General features: G+C 37.7%; 1 protein-coding gene across 1 annotated transcript in view; it reads left to right on the forward strand.

The window, feature by feature from the left end:
• CAAP1 (caspase activity and apoptosis inhibitor 1) overlaps positions 1-17,165 on the forward strand; it is a 30,827-nt gene extending 13,662 nt beyond the window's left edge. Inside the window, exons 5-6 of the mRNA XM_070935518.1 lie at positions 3,570-3,643; positions 15,130-17,165. Coding sequence (XP_070791619.1) covers positions 3,570-3,643; positions 15,130-15,467 — 412 coding nt within the window. The 3' untranslated portion in view covers positions 15,468-17,165. The remainder of the gene's footprint in view (positions 1-3,569; positions 3,644-15,129) is intronic.
• The last annotated feature ends 1,113 nt before the right edge of the window (positions 17,166-18,278 follow it).

Below are 18,278 nucleotides of genomic sequence, written 5' to 3' on the forward strand. Positions count from 1 at the left end.
CTCTGAACATACGTAGAATTGCAGGCTTCAATTGAGAGTCATTGCATTCTGAACTGCATTCATAGGAGGGAATGGCATTATAAGTATTGAACTTGATCTTGAATTGTAACCTGCTTTGATACACCTGGGAGGCAGAAAGGTGTACATTCCAACAGTATCCCTTGTAAAGAGATTGTGTTACTTCTCAGATGGTAATCATTTTGAGTTATCTGAGGTCCTTGCTAAAATACATTTTTTTGTAGATCTGATATCTCTTTCTGCCCCCCCCCCAAATTTAATATAAACTTATAGTTGACTTGTTTAGTGGGAGTTATAAAACTTCAAAAGATACAGACATATGCTAATAGGACAATTATAGTGCTATTGTAAAATCATAGCAGGAAAGGAAGAAAAATCAACCTAATCGAGGGCATTTTACTTTCATTGGCTTTTCCATAAGTGACTTCGAAATGATCTGTTTTTTTATTTTTATTTTTTAAAAAAAAAAAAAAGCGACCAGGCAATATTTAATAAAGTCTTTTGATAGTAAATAGGTAATGGGGGATAATATTTTTATAATATTGTAGGTTGTGAGAAAGTAACGTTTTCCCAGAAATAAATATATGTAATGAATCTCTATCTTCTATCAGTTAGAAATGAATTGTGCGATATGACCTTTAAATCTCGAACAATCTTCATTTATGTAAAAAGGTATGCTGTAATAATGACTTTATCAGTTGGCGTAGTTTGGTTAAAATAAAAATTAAATGGGAAATGTGGTCCCTAAAATTTATACTATTTAGCCACAAGATGGCAGAAAATGCATGCATATTAAAAGACCAATTGCAGCCCTACATCAGAAATTCTGTATGTGACAGCAAAGAATTGCTCAGCGTTAGTGTTTTGGACAACACATTGTCTTATTAGTATATGTACAGTTCTGTTCTGCTGAAGTGGTTGATAGAAACCAGGTACTACATTTTTCTTCCAGATGGTTTTGTATCAGACTCTTCAGTTGTCAGAAAAATGACAGAGCTAAATAGGTTGGCTGTAACCATTTCCATGACCTCTACTACAAGCCATGTTATTAGAACTAAAGAAGTTACTGTGTAGCTCCTGCCGAACAAACAATTTTGAGTCCCAAATGAAATTTGCCAGCAAGTTTCAAGGAAGAAAAAATTGTATTATTTTGAAACCTATACCCTTGGGTAGTTTCTTCCTCAATAAAAGTAGATTTTGGCCAACCATCCTTTTAGTTTGCTGATGAGGAGTGCTTGATTATAGGATTACCATCTAATTCAGGAACTGAAGTCTTTATCCTATGTTCAGTTAGAAAAAAGGATATAAAAAACTAGGGGTATAATTGTCAAGTACCCTTCTCCTGTTTGCCAGCATGTATGAAAAATCTATTTTTAGTCTGATTGTAATATACTTTGAAAAGCTGGTATTTACCTTTGTATTGGAAGGCTATTGCAATTTTAAGGACATTGCAATTTGAATTTAATTCTAATGAACTGTTTGCATGTCCAGCTGTGGGATAATTTCAACGTTGTATGTACCATTGATGTTTTGCATAGTTAAAATAGGTAGACATAGGTAAAAGTCCTGTGAATTGTATGGTATTGTGTATGATATTGTTATTTTACAAACAAGGAATCCTATGACATCTAAAACATTGCCAGAAATATTATGGTACAAGATTATTTCATGATAAAGTTGTTTGAAGAGCAGAAGACTCTTTGCTGTTTTTGTTTAACTCTGACCTGCAGTGTCATTGAGTGTTTTGATTGTGTATGTATATTAACATAATATGTACTTTGCAATTGTTAGACAAAATAATTCAGGTGTGAAATTACTTATATAAATATAAAATAATTTTATGACTAAATGCTCATTAAGCTCAGCAACTGGATTAGTCTGCCTTGATTTCAAAATCCTGTGGAGAGCTGTATCCTGTTTTCTCAAGTGAGTTTTATAGTCTTTCTTTTCCATTACTGCTTTGTATAAAGACAATTAAACAACAGATAAGGTGCCTCCATTTAGCAGTTTCCCCTCAATGTACAGTAGACATTTTCACATGAAGGTGAAAGCATGTAAAAATCTCTTAAATTGGCCTCTCATCAACTCTTCAGAAAATGTGTTATTTTTCTTTCAGTTCTGTATAAACTGTCAAATGTATACGGCTATTTTAAAGAGATGTCCTTGCCACAGTTTTGAGCTAGGCTATTCCTTGTTGCAGATTGTATAGTTGTCTTTCCTGAAATCATTTTTCAGTTTTGAGAATATAGGCTAAATTACTGTTAAAATATATTTCTTATCATCACTGTGATGGTAGCAATGATTTTAGCAATTGCAAATGTAGCATTGAGCAGCACTGCATAGATTTGAATTTGGTTCTTTATGCAGCAGTTCTCTGAGAATAAACCCTCAAGTGTGTTTTACATTTAGTTCTTATCCAACACTGTGGGCTTATTTTGAGGCATCCTAGTTTGATCCTAAAACTGCTTGCTGGGGAACCTTTTAATCCTATCTAATGTAGAAAGAATTAACTTTCAGATTCTGCTTCTGAAGGTAGTAACACTAGACAGATTCACTGCTGGAGGCTTTGTGGGCCTGCCATTCATAAAGGTAATTGTTTTCAGATGTTTTGTAGGTTATTAGTCCTTCTGAGTTCTTCAGTCAGACTTCTTTAGGACTTAAAATGCTGAAGGCCATTCTGGGAAGATGGAGCTGGGAAAGCATTTTATTAAGAAGTCAGAGATGGATTTTTTTTTCTAGAAAGGGTCATAACCCATTCAGAGAATCAACAATAGGTGTAGTACATATCTTTGGGGTGAGGCCAATGATCAATATATCACATATTACTCTATGCAGAAAATACTGAAAGTATTGATTGTCATCCCTTGCAGGGAGTATGGACAACCAGGCAATACTCCGAGTTGTAAATAAGCTTACTATGTTCCTGGACTCATTAGGTTGTGTAGTTGCAAAGAAAGGCGAACTTTCCTCTCTTTTAACTGTTATCTGAAATAAAGATTTTGAGTGGAAGCCACACTTCCTTCTTTTTCATATTTATTAAAAAAAAAAAACAAGAACCTGTCCTTCTTAACAGATTTTGGGTTATTTTGGGCTTTACAAATTTGGGCTATTTTATAATATAGTTCATATAGTGCACTTTCAATGACATAGGGTCTTCTTCTTATGCCCAAATAATATCAAAATATATTATGCCTTCAAAAACCTCTAAAATAATTCTTTAGATTCATTGCATCAAGTTTAGCTTTATCCAGCTTGGTTCCCTCCAGGTATTTTGGGACCATAAATTCCTAATTCTCAAGCTGGCTTGGAATTCTGAAAGTACTTGCCCTATCAGATCTAGAGGGAAAAGTAGCAGGCTAGGGAAACTAATGTAATTTTTTCTGAAAACTGTCAATATACCGTATATGCTTCATTGTATTACTATTATTTATGATTATGTCATTACATAAATCAAGCAATAAAATAGAGTGCTAAGCAGGTATTGATATATTTGAAGTGCTTATTTTATAATTATAAAAGACAAACTAATTTAAATGTGTTCTTGTTCTCAGGCAAGACAATAGCATAGATTCTACGTCGTCTTTGAAGGAAGAAAACAAATTGGAAGGGCTGGATTCAAAACAAGGTAGGGATTGGAGAAAATCGAACTGTTTTGTGTTAAGTATCCTGATGTGATGTGACTGAAAATTGGGTGGGTGGGGAATTTTCATCCGTGTATATAAATATATTGTAAAGACCCATTAGCACTACATATTTATTTGGAAAAATATATTTATATGATATAAAACTTTGAATTAGTTTTTAGTTGTCAGGTAAGGAGAAGAACAGGCATAGATGGGTTGCACATTCCCATCAGGTAAACTCAATATTCATAATGTCAATTCTTTAACCATGATTTTGACTATGAGTTCATACAGTTGTCGGTTTATATTAATGAATGGTTTTCATTCAACATACAGGAAAAGGAAAATGGTGTTCCTAAACTCACAGTTGTGATAAAGATAAACTCCATCCTTTACTACTTTATAGACATAGGTCCGACTTTATTCTGTCCCTCAGTTGTGTGGATTTCAGCACCCAGAATTTTCATCAGATGACCTATCTTATCTCCTGTAGAAATTTTAAAATTGAAGCCTACGTATTTGATACCTCTGATTTGTAGAAGGCTGACCTAGAGTTTGGAAAGTTGACAGGAACAATGTGCGTTAGAAATTGTAGGGAACAGGATAACTTATTTGTTGGTGGCAATTGGTGGAGCCCTGGTAGCGCAGCAGACTAAAGCACTGTTATTAACATCAGCTGCCTGCAATTACTGCAAGTTCAAATCTCACCAGGCTCAAGGTTGACTCAGCCTTCCATCCTTTCTAAGGTAGGTAAAATGAGCACCCAGATTGTGGGGCAATAAGCTGACTTTGTATAAATATACAAAAGTATGAAGGCTATTGCTTAACGCATTGTAAGCCGCCCTGAGTCTTTGGAGAAGGGCGGCATATAAATCAAACTTTTTAAAAAAATTGGCTATGAATTCAATGAAAAATTCCATCTATGGGTCTGTTTGAATTTCAACAGTTCCCCATCTATTCTGTGATGATGATAGGTATGTGCAACAAACTATAGGATTTGATCAAATAAGATCTTATTAGGATACATATTCCCACTAATTATTTCTTCAGAAACAAATGCTTTGTTTTTCTGTACTAGCCAATAAAGAAAATTTGACTTGAATAGAATAGAATTATGAGGCAATCAAGCTTTCGTAAAATGCTGTGACATTCTAAGGAATAGTTTAAATACTGCTTTTTTGCACTCTGGTATGACCTTTGAATTGACGTGTTTCCTGCAGATTTGCTCCCTTTCTTTTCTGCTATCAGGGGGAATTGATGACTTCTTGCAGATGATTACTTCTTTGTCCTTTTTATGACTTTATCAGCCACCGTTTCATGATGGCTTTAGGCAATGACAACAGTGCTAGTCAGGATGTTAGGTTTTAAGGAGCTTTGGAGAATGTGCAAGCATAAAATGGCAGAACTTAGTAACTGTTCTTATTCTACACTGTGATGCTGAAGATGAAAATTACAAAATCTAAGAAAAAGTGATTCAGAGAGAGAAATTAAGAACCCGGAAATAAATTTCACCATTTTAGTTGAAAGTATAAATGCAAAAGATAATGAGAGAAATACCACCAGAGACTTTTATTACTATATAAAATTACGGATGCAAAAAAGGAGAATAAAGCAGCTCAACTAATTAAACATTTCTTAAGCCATTATAGTCGCGTCATTATTGTGTAGCATACATCTGTGGAGATTTCAAGCACTGAAGAAAAAACCCAGGCTGATAACACTTCTTTTCAGAGTCAGATAACTTCCGATTCTTGAGGAAAAGGATGATTTCTCTAAAAAATACTTTTGCCTCAGTCCCTCAGGTCAGTTCTTCTTTCACTTGGAACAGTTGGCCTTTGACAAAAAGAGATGAGTATGCCAGAACATAACTTCTGATCTTTGACCTAGGCTTATTCAGTGGGGAACGTGATTTCTCACTGAAGAGTTTCTGATTAGTTGAACAATATATTAAGTAAATATGGACTATTACCCTGTAACAAGGCAAAAGAATTTCCATTCCTTAATCCTATTGATTCCCATTTCATTTGGTCTTTCACACTTCTCATTTGTTTCTGGCAGTATGATATTTGGTTGCTTTTCTTAGGTAGAAAATTAAATACTGCATCTCGTAGGTACAAGTTGAATATTTGATTATTATGTTGACAACTATTTCTCAGAAGGCAATATCGATGGCTAGATTTTTCAGAGGTTCCAAATTACTGATTTTGAACTTTTGCTTTATAACTGTAGTAGTTATAATTCACCCTACACTCTGCCTATCCTGCTGCACTGCTCTATGGTGTCAGTTCATGAATGAGCAAAGCATGTTGGGAATATACACCAAGAGTATATAATCACAACACGGTCATCAGAGCATGAAGGTCATTCCAGCTGCCCAGTTAAAGCATGTAGGCAGCTATATTGGGCAGCAGTAATATAGGAGGATATCTGATGATCCCTTTAGTGACAGTGGCAAAGGCTGTGCAGGAGAAGGCAATGGAAAATGACTCCTGCATTTTACCAAAACTCCCTGCTCCACATATGCACATGATGCGTAAGATAAAGTGATTGATGATACAGCACCAGATGATGAGCCCTTAAGGCCAGATGCACTTAATGTGCTATTGAGGAAGAGCTCAGTGGTGTTTATGACATGGTTAGATTAAAGCCTTCAGGATGTCTAGTTGCTGATGTTGCCATGCAGACAAAAAAAAAAAAAAATCCAAAACAGCAAAAATAGAATTACAGTGGGAATATAGAATGTAAAAAATATGAACACAGGAAAACCAACACCATGAAAGGTAAAATGAAATGACTACAAATTGACATCTTAGGCATCTGCAAATGGAAATGGATTGGGACTGAATACTTTTAGTCAGAGCATCATACTATTTACTACTCAAGATATGAAAAATAAGGAACAACATTGCTTTCATAGTTAGGAATGGCTAACAGTTCACTTAGCCATTCCTAACCATAGCGTGACTACAGTTCAACAAGCGACCTAAAGGTAAAGGTAAAGGTTCCCCCCAGACATATGTGCTAGTCGTTCCTGACTCTAGGGGGAGTGCTCATCTCCGTTTCAAAGCCGAAGAGCTGTCCGAAGATGTCTCTGTGGTCATGTGGCCGGCATGACTAAACACCAAAGGCACACGAAACGCTGTTACCTTCCCACCAAAGGTGGTCCCTATTTTTCTACTTGCATTTTTTACGTGCTTTCAAACGTAGGTTGGCAGAATCTGGGACAAGTAACTGGAGCTCACCCCATTACGTGGCACTAGGGATTCGAACCGTTGAACTGCCAACCTTTCGATCAACAAGCTCAGTGTCTTAGCCACTGAGCCCCCGCGTCCCCAACAAGCGACCTAGTACTATGAATTAGACTTTATGGAAAACACTTTAATATGGCAGTTTTAAAGTTTATGCTCCAATCACTCATGTAGAAGAGAAGGAGGTTGGTGAGTTTTTATGATCACATTCAATTTCAAATTGCCCAAACAGATTAGTAGTGTATCAATGAAGACCTTGAAAAAGATAGCAAGATGCTGGGCTTTATATGCCCACAAGAATCATACAAGCAGTGACTTTACATGTGATACTGTAGGGAAGTGAAAGTTGGACTTTGAAGAAACAGAATAGAAAGAGTATTCATGGTTTTCAATTTTGGAGTATTCACAGTTTTGAACTTTGGAAAAGATTCTTGAGAATACTGTAGATCATGGGTATCAAACTCGTCATGTGATATATCACATTTTTTGCCTTTGCGGAGCCGGGGTGGGAGCAGTCTGTGTGTGATGCATTCAGTCCAGGGGCCGCCAGTTTGACACCCCTGCTGTAAATAGTCAAGAAAACTGACAAATAGATCATCAAAAATACCAACCCACAATTATCCCTCAAGATGCAAGGGACCAGGCTCAAATGATCAAACTAGACCCATTATGTGAAGCTTTTCTCTAGAAAAGTCTATAATGCTGTTAATGGTAAAACGAAAGAGAAGAAGTGGATATCTATCAGCAAGGCAGATAAACAATAGGTTGACCTTTGGAGGATTTGACGGGCCAGATTGGGAAGGATCCCTTTGGAGCATATCTATTTGTGTGGTCGCTAAGGTTCCATGACTATTTGATGGCACATAATCAGATGTAACTAAGAAATAGAAAATCACAATCATAGCTATATTTCCTACACTTCAAGTGTTGTTCTATGCCCAGTTTCCATATGATGCATTTAATATAGTAACCTAATGTCTTCTTCATCTGATTTTCCTGGTTCTGCTAAACCTGATACACACACACACACGCACACACAAAATAAATATATCAGAAAGGTATATAGTTTGACAAAAAAATAGTCTTAAAGTAACATTTTCTGAAATCAGAACTTGCAAATAGAGCTCTGTGCAGTTGAATAGGCATAACTGATTATTTTGGTTTTGCCATTTTGATATTACTGATGAAATCATAATATTTATATACTACAGCTGTCTATTTATCTATATTTCTAATATCTGTAAAATTACTTGTGCAATGCTTTACTTTCTAGGGTCTTTTTTTAAAAGAAAAGCTACTTCCTACTTTATGGGCAAGAGCATTTATTATACATTTCTCTTAGTGTTCAGTATTGATTTTTTTCTCCCTCCAGATACCAGTTATATCATAAAAAGTCAAAGAAAGTATGTTTTTCTAAAGATTTTCTTCCTAGCTCATAAACACAAGACCCAACGCACATACGCACACAATGAAAGTTATGGCATTCCTTTCAGAAAAGATTTAAAACCAGAATAGTTTTTTTAAAGGCTTTTTCACTCTACTTTTGACTTGAGAGAAAAAAAAAGTAGTCTTGCTTTAAGTTGTTTGGAACTGCTGTAGATTAATTTCAGTAATATGTATTCTGCTGCTCAGTCTTCGGACAGACTTTGATGTGAATGGAAAGTAATTGGTATAAAGATCAAATGCAGAATATTAAGTTTTTTTGTATGTGTATAAAAGTTTTTATTTCTCTATCCCATTTTCCAAAAGAAGTATTCATGTTGCCAACTCATATATTATTATTGCCAAACAGTGGAATAGTTAGGGTAGCAACTCTCTTATAGAAGCTTTGGTTTCTGAAACCTTCTCAATGAACAGAGATTAGCACACGTGGGAAAAGAGCAAGTGCTTAGCAGGCCTTTTTTTATTATGTAAAAATGACAAGCAACCTTCAAATTGCAGTATCTGGGTAATTTGAGAAGGGCCCAGTAATAGCAATAGCACTTATATACCGCTTCACAGTGCTTTCCAGCCCTCTCTAAGCGGTTTACACAGTCAGCATATTGTCACCAATAATCTGGGTCCTCATTTTACCGACCTTGGAAGGATGGAAGGCTGAGTCAACCTTGAGCCGGTCATGATCGAATTCCAGGCTTTGGGCAGTGAGTTAGCCCTGCAGTACTGTATTTTAACCACTGTACCACCACATATAATGCCAACCATTTACTGTATTTTTCGGAGTATCAGACGCTCCGGACTATAAGATGCACCTACCTTTTTGGGGGAGGAAAACAAGGGGAAAAAAATCTGCCTTTGCCTCCCAGCATCCATTCGGTATTCATCTGGCCCGTTCACTGTGGCTCATATGGCGCTGCTGTGGCCCATTCTCCGCTGCCCATTTGCAGCCACCCATTTGCCACTGCTGCGGCCCATTCACTGCCACCTGTTTGCCACCGCTGTGGCCCATTCAGCAAGGCCCGTTCGCCACTGCTGTTCCCTGCCACCTGGAACCGGCTGAAAATGCGATGTACAGAAGCCGAAAACAGCTGAAGGGTGGGGGCTGTTGGGTGGGTGGGGCTTCAGCAACATTCAGTGTATAAGACGCACCGCAATTTTCACCCACTTTTGGGGGGGTGGGGAAGTGTGTCTTATACTCCAAAAAGTATGGTAATTCTATTCTAGAATTAATGTACCTGTCCCAATAAAGTCTGATTAGATAGACATATCTGGGATTTTCATTCTGATTATTGAGATTGGGATTGTTAATGCCCCAATGTGCTTTTTCAAAAAGCAATTGGACTTTTTTTGTTTTTTCTTGAAGACGTTTCATTTCTCATCCAAGAAGCTTCTTCAATTCTGACTGAATGATGGAGAAGAGAAGGATTTATACTTCTTGCAGTCATCTGGTTGTTAGCAGTCTCCAAGTGGCCTCAGGATGGGTTGAAACTATCCAAATTGCCTCAATCCAGAGAGAGGATTAATGACCAGATAACTGCAAGGAATATAAATCCTTCCATTCTCCATCATTCAGGCAGAACTGAAGAAACTTCTTGTATGAGAAGCAAAACATCTTCAAGAGAAAAAAGAAAGACAAGTTGCCTTTTGAAAAAGCACCTTTGGGACAACCATGACCTGGATGATTTAGAATCTCCATACATGGCCAAGTGCATCCATTCACATGCACTTTTTTTCTTTTCTTTTTCTCACCTCTCTGTCTCATCTTGCTATATTTTTCTTTAAAAGTTCCTCCCTCCATCTTACAAAATATGTCTGTATGCTGCTTGTGGGAATGTTTTTGAAGTGCTTAGATATGTGCTGATACCCAAGATGAAATTCCTTCAGTGTGTGGTACTAAAGTTAAATCTGTGTTGTCTGCATCATTCACTCAAAATGCCTTGAAGAGTTGCTTCGCTGGATTGATGCAGGACAAAGCCCATTTCTACTACTACCTTAGTTAGGATTTCCCATATTTTCTTACAATTTAATCTGCAAATAGGGTCAGGAATAAATTGGTTAAAGAATGGTCAAGGAATTAAATTTTAAGGTATTGTTGCTTTAATGATTATCAATAACTTTACAATCATTGTTAGTTACATAGCAATTATGTTACTTTGTAGAAGAGTAAAATTAATTTTCAGATTACTAGATCAGAGTCCAGATTGTCACAGCAATTTTACAATCATTCTAGAGAATTGGCAACATGGTGCCCTGGTGTACCCCATACAGATCTACATTCCCCAAGGTACATAAAAGTCCTGCTACTTCCTTGATAAGTAATAGCAGCCTCTAATTTGGGGAAGTAGGTCAATGGAGGTACATTGACCCTGACATGATTATTTTGCCAGTTCTTTTAAGTATTAACAATTAAGTATTGCAATTCATTATTTGTTCTTTGACCAAGTCGAACAGCCAGTCAGAGGTGTTGCATTGAGAAAAGATAAGCCAGCTTGGATCCTTGAGTGGAAAGTCATCAGGAAACTTCTGTGCCGGAAAAAAATCAGAAAAGAATAATTTAAAAGTGATTAAGACAAAAAGGTAGAAAGCGTATAACATTTATAGCAAGGTTATAGAAGTGTTTATACACATCATAAAACTGTTTAAACCTGCTGAAGTTCATTGTAAGTAAAAAAAAAGTTTCATATAATGCCTAATTATATCAGAAAGGGTGAAAATAACTTCTAAAAGTGTTTAAATAACTTTGTTTTAACAAATGCACAGCAGAAACTATGATGTTTAACCATAATAGCTATGAACAGAATCATGAGACCTTGAAAGTATCTTCATTAGTAGCTTCAAAAGGACATTTGGCTTTCTGTAGATGGTACTGTTAATGCTGAACTAATCGGGGCTTTGACCTGATCCAGCAAAAGATATTCTTTCTTTGTCTCTGTATTTTACTGCTTACAAAATCTGTCATTGTACTGTTTTGTAGTATTAAATTGCTCTGTTAATAGTTAATAGCAATAACAGTAGCAATAGCACTTAGACTTATATACAGCTTCACAGTGCTTTTATAGCCCTCTCTAAGTGATTTACAGAGTCAGCCTATTGCCCCCAACAATTTGGGTCCTCATTTTACCCACCTTGGAAGGATGGAAAGCTGAGTCAACCTTGAGCCTGGAGAGATTCGAACTGCCAAATTGCAATCAGCCTGCAGTCAGCAGAAGTGGCCTGCAGTAATTGCACTCTAACCACTGTGCCACCACTAATAGACAGCTTCAAAGTATAAATGACTCTACATTCGTAGTACCTGATGACTGAATATCATATAAATATATATTTTCTTTTAGTATCAAAGCATAGTAATGTCAGAATACGTACTTCTTGTATTGTACATATCCTGTTCAACTTTCTTAAAATCCACATTCTAGATCAATGTTTTTCAACCTTGGCAACTTTTAAGACATGTGAATTTCAACTGCTGACTGGGGAATTCCAGGAGTTGAAATCCAAACATTTTAACCTTGCCGATGTTGAGAACATCAGTTTCTCTGGATTAAAAGATCCTCACAGCTGGTTTTGAGCATCCAAGAGAATTTGGGATTTACATTTTTAGTACCTCAGTTATCTTGTTGCATTATTCTTAAACCTAGTGGAAATGTCAAAGGTGGTATAACTTAAACAGATTTGCCCAAACAGGTGTCCTCAATTAGTATCAGAAGTCCTATGTAACAGAAAGTACTATACTGGAGAAGGTTGAATTATAAAATGGGACTCTAGTATTTATAGAAATCACTTCTAAAATTTCTGAGCCTTAGTGCATGCTCAGATTGGACTAAGCCCACCCTGCAGTTGTTTACATTTGTGTATCAGTCACAAGGCAGTTTATAACAATTAAAATACGAACTGAAAACATTAATATATTAAAACTATAGAACAGAATCAGGAACATATGCAGTCACTGTCAGCACCACAGGAAAACTGTCACTGTAAATCTTAATAAGATGATATATCAGAGGAGAGAGGCTTTCCAACAAATTATTTGGCACTATGCTGTTTAGGGTTTTGTAAATCCATACCAATAACTGACTAATACAAGTAACCAAGAATAGATATAACATAGTTCCATATTACCTAATGCTTTTGGACTATCCAAAACAATCCCATTTTACAATAATATAGACATTATCAAACCATGGATCACTACATACAGGTTAACTAAAGATTAGGAAGTGAAAATAGACATTTGTAGGAGCAAGGTGTAATGGCCTTATGAATATCTGGGGTAAAATTTTAGTGTACTTCATTTATTTATTTATTTAAGAAAATGTATATGGCCTCCCAACTCACTCTCAGTGACCTCAGTGGCTTACAAGGATAAAAGACCAATACAAAACCAAAAAAAAAGCAATAAGCCCCCTTCTGGTGGCAACAATCAAATGAACTGTTTGATGGCTCTGTCCCATTCTGGGATCCCCAGGCCCATTGGCAAAACCGGATCTTCAGGATCTTGCAAAAGAGTATCAAAGTGGGGACCGATCTTATGCCATGGGGATGATGTTCCACGGGGAGGGAGCGGCTATGGAGAAGGCCCTTCTTTTTGGTTCTGCTAAATGGACCTCCTTATTAAATGGGATCTGTAACATTCCCTGCTGTGATGGGTTGGGTCGATGTGGCTGGGAAAAGATGGTCCTTAAGATCAGAGCTGTGGAGTCGGGAGATAAATGTTCCGACTCCGACTCTGACTCCGACTCCTCAGTTTTTTGTACTTCCGACTCCGACTCCGACTCCGACTCCCCGACTCCGACTCCTCTGTATTAATATGCGAATGTATTTTATACATTCCTTGAAGGAAAGAAAGGCAACATACATGTCATTACCACAGGACTACTGGCTGGGAAGCCAACAGTCTACTGTATTGAACAGTTTAAGCAAAAGACAAACACAATGAAAACAACAAAGTTTTATTAATTTTTTTTTATTAATTTAATTAATCAAGTTGCTGGATAGTAGCAGCAGGCATAAACATCAGGAACAGGAACTTTACCAGTTCAAAAATACAAACCACATTATTTGGTTGTTTTAGAACAAAAACAAAGCTTATCTATATGAACCAAAAACAAAATCTGTAAAACCTAGAAATGGTTTATATTAATCTTGAAATGTAGTTATAGGCTTAGCAAATGCAAATCAATTCACCTTTTTTGGTGAGGAAAAAGAAAAGAAATCTGCCTGCCTAATTTTCTAACATGCAAAACCAACAGCCTGCTTTACTTTCTCTTTCGTTTTTCAGTATAGCTAGGGGGGGAAAAATCTGCAGTCTTTCCAAGCAAGCAAAAGAGCACTGAGCAAAACAGCTCAGAGCAAATCAGCTGGGGGTCGGGAGCCGATCTAATCAAGGGCTAATTAGCCTATGCTGAAGCTCCGTGGGCCAATAAAATTACAAAAAAACCACCGAACCATTTGTTAAATTGCTGGGTCGCCCGCCCCTCGCCCACCACTATTTATTGGCAATAAATGGTTTACAGCTTCAGTCTTGAACTATTGACCCTCCATTCCCTTCACTTATGCAAGTGTCTCTAGTCCTGCAAAAAACATATTTACTTAATCCCTTATCAGTGAGAGGCTAGGTTACCCATGGGCGCTGCGTTCCCTGTAACAGCAGAACACAACACTATGGAAAGTATAAGTATTGCCACTCCTAATTGTGCGTTGCGTGCCTTATAGTGAAGCACATGAAAAGCATGCTTCTTCACGGTCACTTAACGTGTTCATTTTGCGGTTACGTGAGGCACTGCATGCATTGGTCTTTATTCTTACAGTAGAGAAGTCATTAATTATAACTTTTTGTGAATTGGGACATTTAAACTTGCTTTTTTTAAAATTCCAATCTAAATTTAGTAGGAGTCGGAGTCGGTGCATTGTTTGCCGACTCCGACTCCGACTCCAGGTACCCAAAATTTCCTCCGACTCCGACTCCTCGACTCCGACTCCGACTCCACAGCACTGCTTAAGATAACCTGGTCCCAAGCCATATGGGGCTTTGAATGTGACAACCAGTACCTTGAATTGGACCCAGAAACAAATCAGTAGCCAATGCAGCTCCCTCAGAAGTGATGACACATGTGCATATCTAGGTCTGCACAAAACCATGTGGGCTGCTGCATTTTGAACCAACTGAAGCTTCTGGATTCTTTTCAAGGGCAGTCCCATGTAGAATGTGCTGTAATAGTCCAGATGGGAGGTGACTAGGCCATGGGTGGCTATGAGCAGAGATTGTTGGTCCAAGAAAGGACGTAACAGGAGTACAACTAGCCATTGCACAAAAGCCCTCCTGACTATTTTTGTATTTTTGTTACAGTACATAAAGTAATTTTAAGAGTACTTTTAAACTGCACTTTAGGAATTAAATTTACTTCTAAAATAATAAACAGTAGTCAGTCCCAGAGGCTTCCCACATCAACTTTCATTTTGAAATGCAGACGCGTCCTTATGATATAAAACCTTATGACATTTTAATTAGGAAAATAGATCATGCAATTCCATACGATGGAATAAATTTTCCAAGCACTGCTGCTTTGGACTACTGCATGTTCTTGTAAATTGGAATAAAAATGCATTAAACTCGTCTAAATTAAATCAGTCTTAAGGTAGGAAGAGGGCCGGAAAGAGAGAAACTTGTTTTTAATTTATAGATGACCTTTCTTATACTTTAAATCTGGGCAAGGGAATATTTGTGTGCAGAAGCAACTGCAAGGTGGTGAAAAGCAGCTCATCCTTTTTTTGATGAGCCTTCTGAATTTGTTCATTTTATGCTGCAGGCAAAGGAGAAGATAGTGATATTCTCAGCATCAATGCAGATGCATATGACAGCGACATCGAAGGACCATGCAACGAAGAAGATAATCCAGATGTGCCAGAACGGACGGTTGGAAGCGGAGACGGTCAGATAGATGACCTTCAGAAAGACATTGAGAAAAGCGTCAATGAAATCCTGGGACTTGTTGAATCCTCCCCAAAGGATTCCAAGGCAGCAGCTTTAGCAGTTCCTCCAACAGATGATGTTCAGCCATCAGCACAGCAGCTGGAACTCCTGGAGCTTGAGATGCGAGCGAGGGCTATTAAGGCCCTTATGAAAGCTGGAGATGTAAAAAAATAGCCACAGGGCTGTTTCATTTGTTAGATAGTTGGATTTGCTCTGATGAGTGTAGGGTCAGCTTCTTTCCACTCTACGGTCTATTTGGACTAGTTTTGACATTCCTCATTCAAGCCCTTTGGGTATTCTAGCTCATAGCTGAAATAGTTGGCAGCGGTTTATCAGGGCCGTCAGTCTGCTTGTGTGACTTATGTAAATGGATTGGTTTGATGCTGTTTTTTTTTTTTTTCCAGCTGTCCTTTTTTTCCAGTCCAGGTTAGATTATTTCCCAAAGTGAATTGGAAACCAGAGTCAGAGGCAGTATGGATGTAGCTAAGCCCTGTTGCTTTACAGATCATAATAATCCCAGGGTTAGCTCTAGCTTTTGAGAAGTTGAAGCTTTGGTTGCTTTTAGGTAGTAGCTATAACTGCAGGGAAGTTAAACGTAGAAGCACCACACTTTTAAGAGAGAACAGACCACAAGAATATCTTGCATCATCATCATTTATGATGCTTTGTGATTGCTTTGGTACCAGCAACCAATGTTCATAATTCTATGTTTTGAAATTAAATTTAATTCATGTCCCTCTTAATGGTGACTTTGGAAATCTGTGTGTTATCTTAAATTCTATACAGGCGGTCCTTGAATAATGACCACTTGCTCGGTGACTGTTCGAAATTACAATGGTGCTGAATGAGGGGGACTTATGACCAGTCCATGAAATTACAGTCATTGCAGCATCCCTGTGGTCATGTGATCATGATGTGGGTGCTCAAGAACCTGGGCGAGCTGCAGTCACACATGATCGCCATTAGCAACCTTTCCTGCCAGCTTCCCACAAGCAAAGTCAACAGGGAAGCCGACAGGGAAGGTCACAAATAATTTTGCAAGTTGCTCTTGCTGCTTTTTCTCCTGAGGAACCCCACTAGGGAGTATGAGATATCAGGGATTTTGTACTCCATAGCATTCCCCCAACCACCCTCTCCAGTGCCTACTCCTAGCTCCTGCTAGGCGGCCCATTTACTTTCTGGTGCCCACCTGCAGTACCCTCCATGCTCCTTACCTGGGACTCCTGCCTCTTCCCACTGAATGACCTGCATAGTCATTAAAGGTTACATAGGGTTACAAGGGCAACTGGGATTACTAGGATTGTCATCCTAAATGATGTCACATGATGTCACACATTTAGTGATGGCAATACCAGTCCCAATTGCTGTCATAACCCTATAAAGCAGCTTTTGGTGGCTGAGAATAGATAACTCTGTAAATTGTAGAATATAAATTGATAGTTAAATATAAACCTTTCAGCATGGCTTAGATTGCATAATCAATATGATGAAAGTAAAATTTGAAACTCAAAGGATGCTACAGAGGCACCTGACTGTTAGAACAAGTGATACAGAAGTACTTAATTTCTTGACCTGTAAGGTTCTTTTCTGTTCTTTATCAGTAATGTTTTGGAACTTCTCTTTGGCAAAGCGAAATTATATTTACACTTAGTTTAGAGGGAGTTGTGTTTCTTTCTTAAATATTTGGCTATTGTGAACTATAGAGAAGAGTAAGGCTAGATGTGAAATATTAAAAAAAAAAGAAGTGATTTTGTTTGAACATGCAAATGCTTTGTAATTCTTTGTTCAGGGTATGAAGCACAACAGTTTGAAAACACAGGTGGAAAATCAACATGTACAAATGACTGGCAATAAATTGATTTCTTAAGTGCAGATTCGGGACTTTTTTTCCCAATAAAAATGTTTGGGTCTAGCTGCTCTGTGTTACTGCAAAACAGAGAAGGAATGAAGACAGACTGGTCAGGAAATACCCATTTTATATTACCCTGTATTCTCCCATCTTCTTAAGCCTGGTTATTTTGCTTACAGGGGAAAAATGAAGATAATGGAATCAGGTAAACATCATAAACTGGAGTAAAGAGACAAAGATGGGTCGAAAAGAAGGAAATAGGTTTATTTCTCTCCTAAAGTGTGTAGGGCAGTTGACCGAGGGAGAAATCTAGGAGAGGAATGAATAGAAATTGACCCGCTGGTGTTTCAGCAAATCCTGCCTTTAGTTTGCAGAAATGATCAGGGAGCCAAACATATCAGGGGCATTTAGAAGCCATGTTTATGGACTATAGTTTTAGGTAACGTTGGTTTCAACATTTGAAATTTAAAAAGTAGAAACCTCTGACGAGTGAATTTCAGCTAGTCCTTGTGAACAATGGAAGGAATCACATAAGCATATGTGATTGGAATGGTTTCATAGAGATTAGGTAAAAGGTAAAGGTTTCCCTCGCACATATGCGCTAGTCGTTCCTGACTCTAGGGGGTGGTGCTCATCTCCGTTTCAAAGCCAAAGAGCCAATGCTGTCCGAAGACGTCTCCGTGGTCATGCGGCTGGCATGACTCAGCGCCAAAGACGCACAGAATGCTGTTACCTTCCCACCAAAGGTGGTCCCTATTTTTCTACTTGCATTTTTTACGTGCTTTCGAACTGCTAGGTTGGCAGAAGCTGGGACAAGTAACAGGAGCTCACTCCGTTATGCGGCACTAGGGATTTGAACCGCTGAACTGTCGACCTTTCGATCAACAAGCTCAGCATCTTAGCCACTGAGCCACCGTGTCCCTACTCATAGAGATTAGAATTACGTTTTTTTATTAGTTTTGGAAATATAAAATTAGTTTATATTTGTTTTCATGTAAGACTTGTTTGGAAAACAATGCATTCATTAAAAACGAAACCTACACAATTCAAACAATTCGCTTCTCAGAAATATGTAGTAGGAGCTTAGGACTATTTAATTTTGTATTTGCTCAGTGTTAACATTATTTTGGTACTTA

This window comes from Pituophis catenifer, unplaced genomic scaffold (assembly GCF_029215685.1).
Source record: "Pituophis catenifer annectens isolate HBS135680 unplaced genomic scaffold, rPitCat1.0.hap2 SCAF_2, whole genome shotgun sequence".
NCBI lineage: Eukaryota > Metazoa > Chordata > Lepidosauria > Squamata > Colubridae > Pituophis > Pituophis catenifer.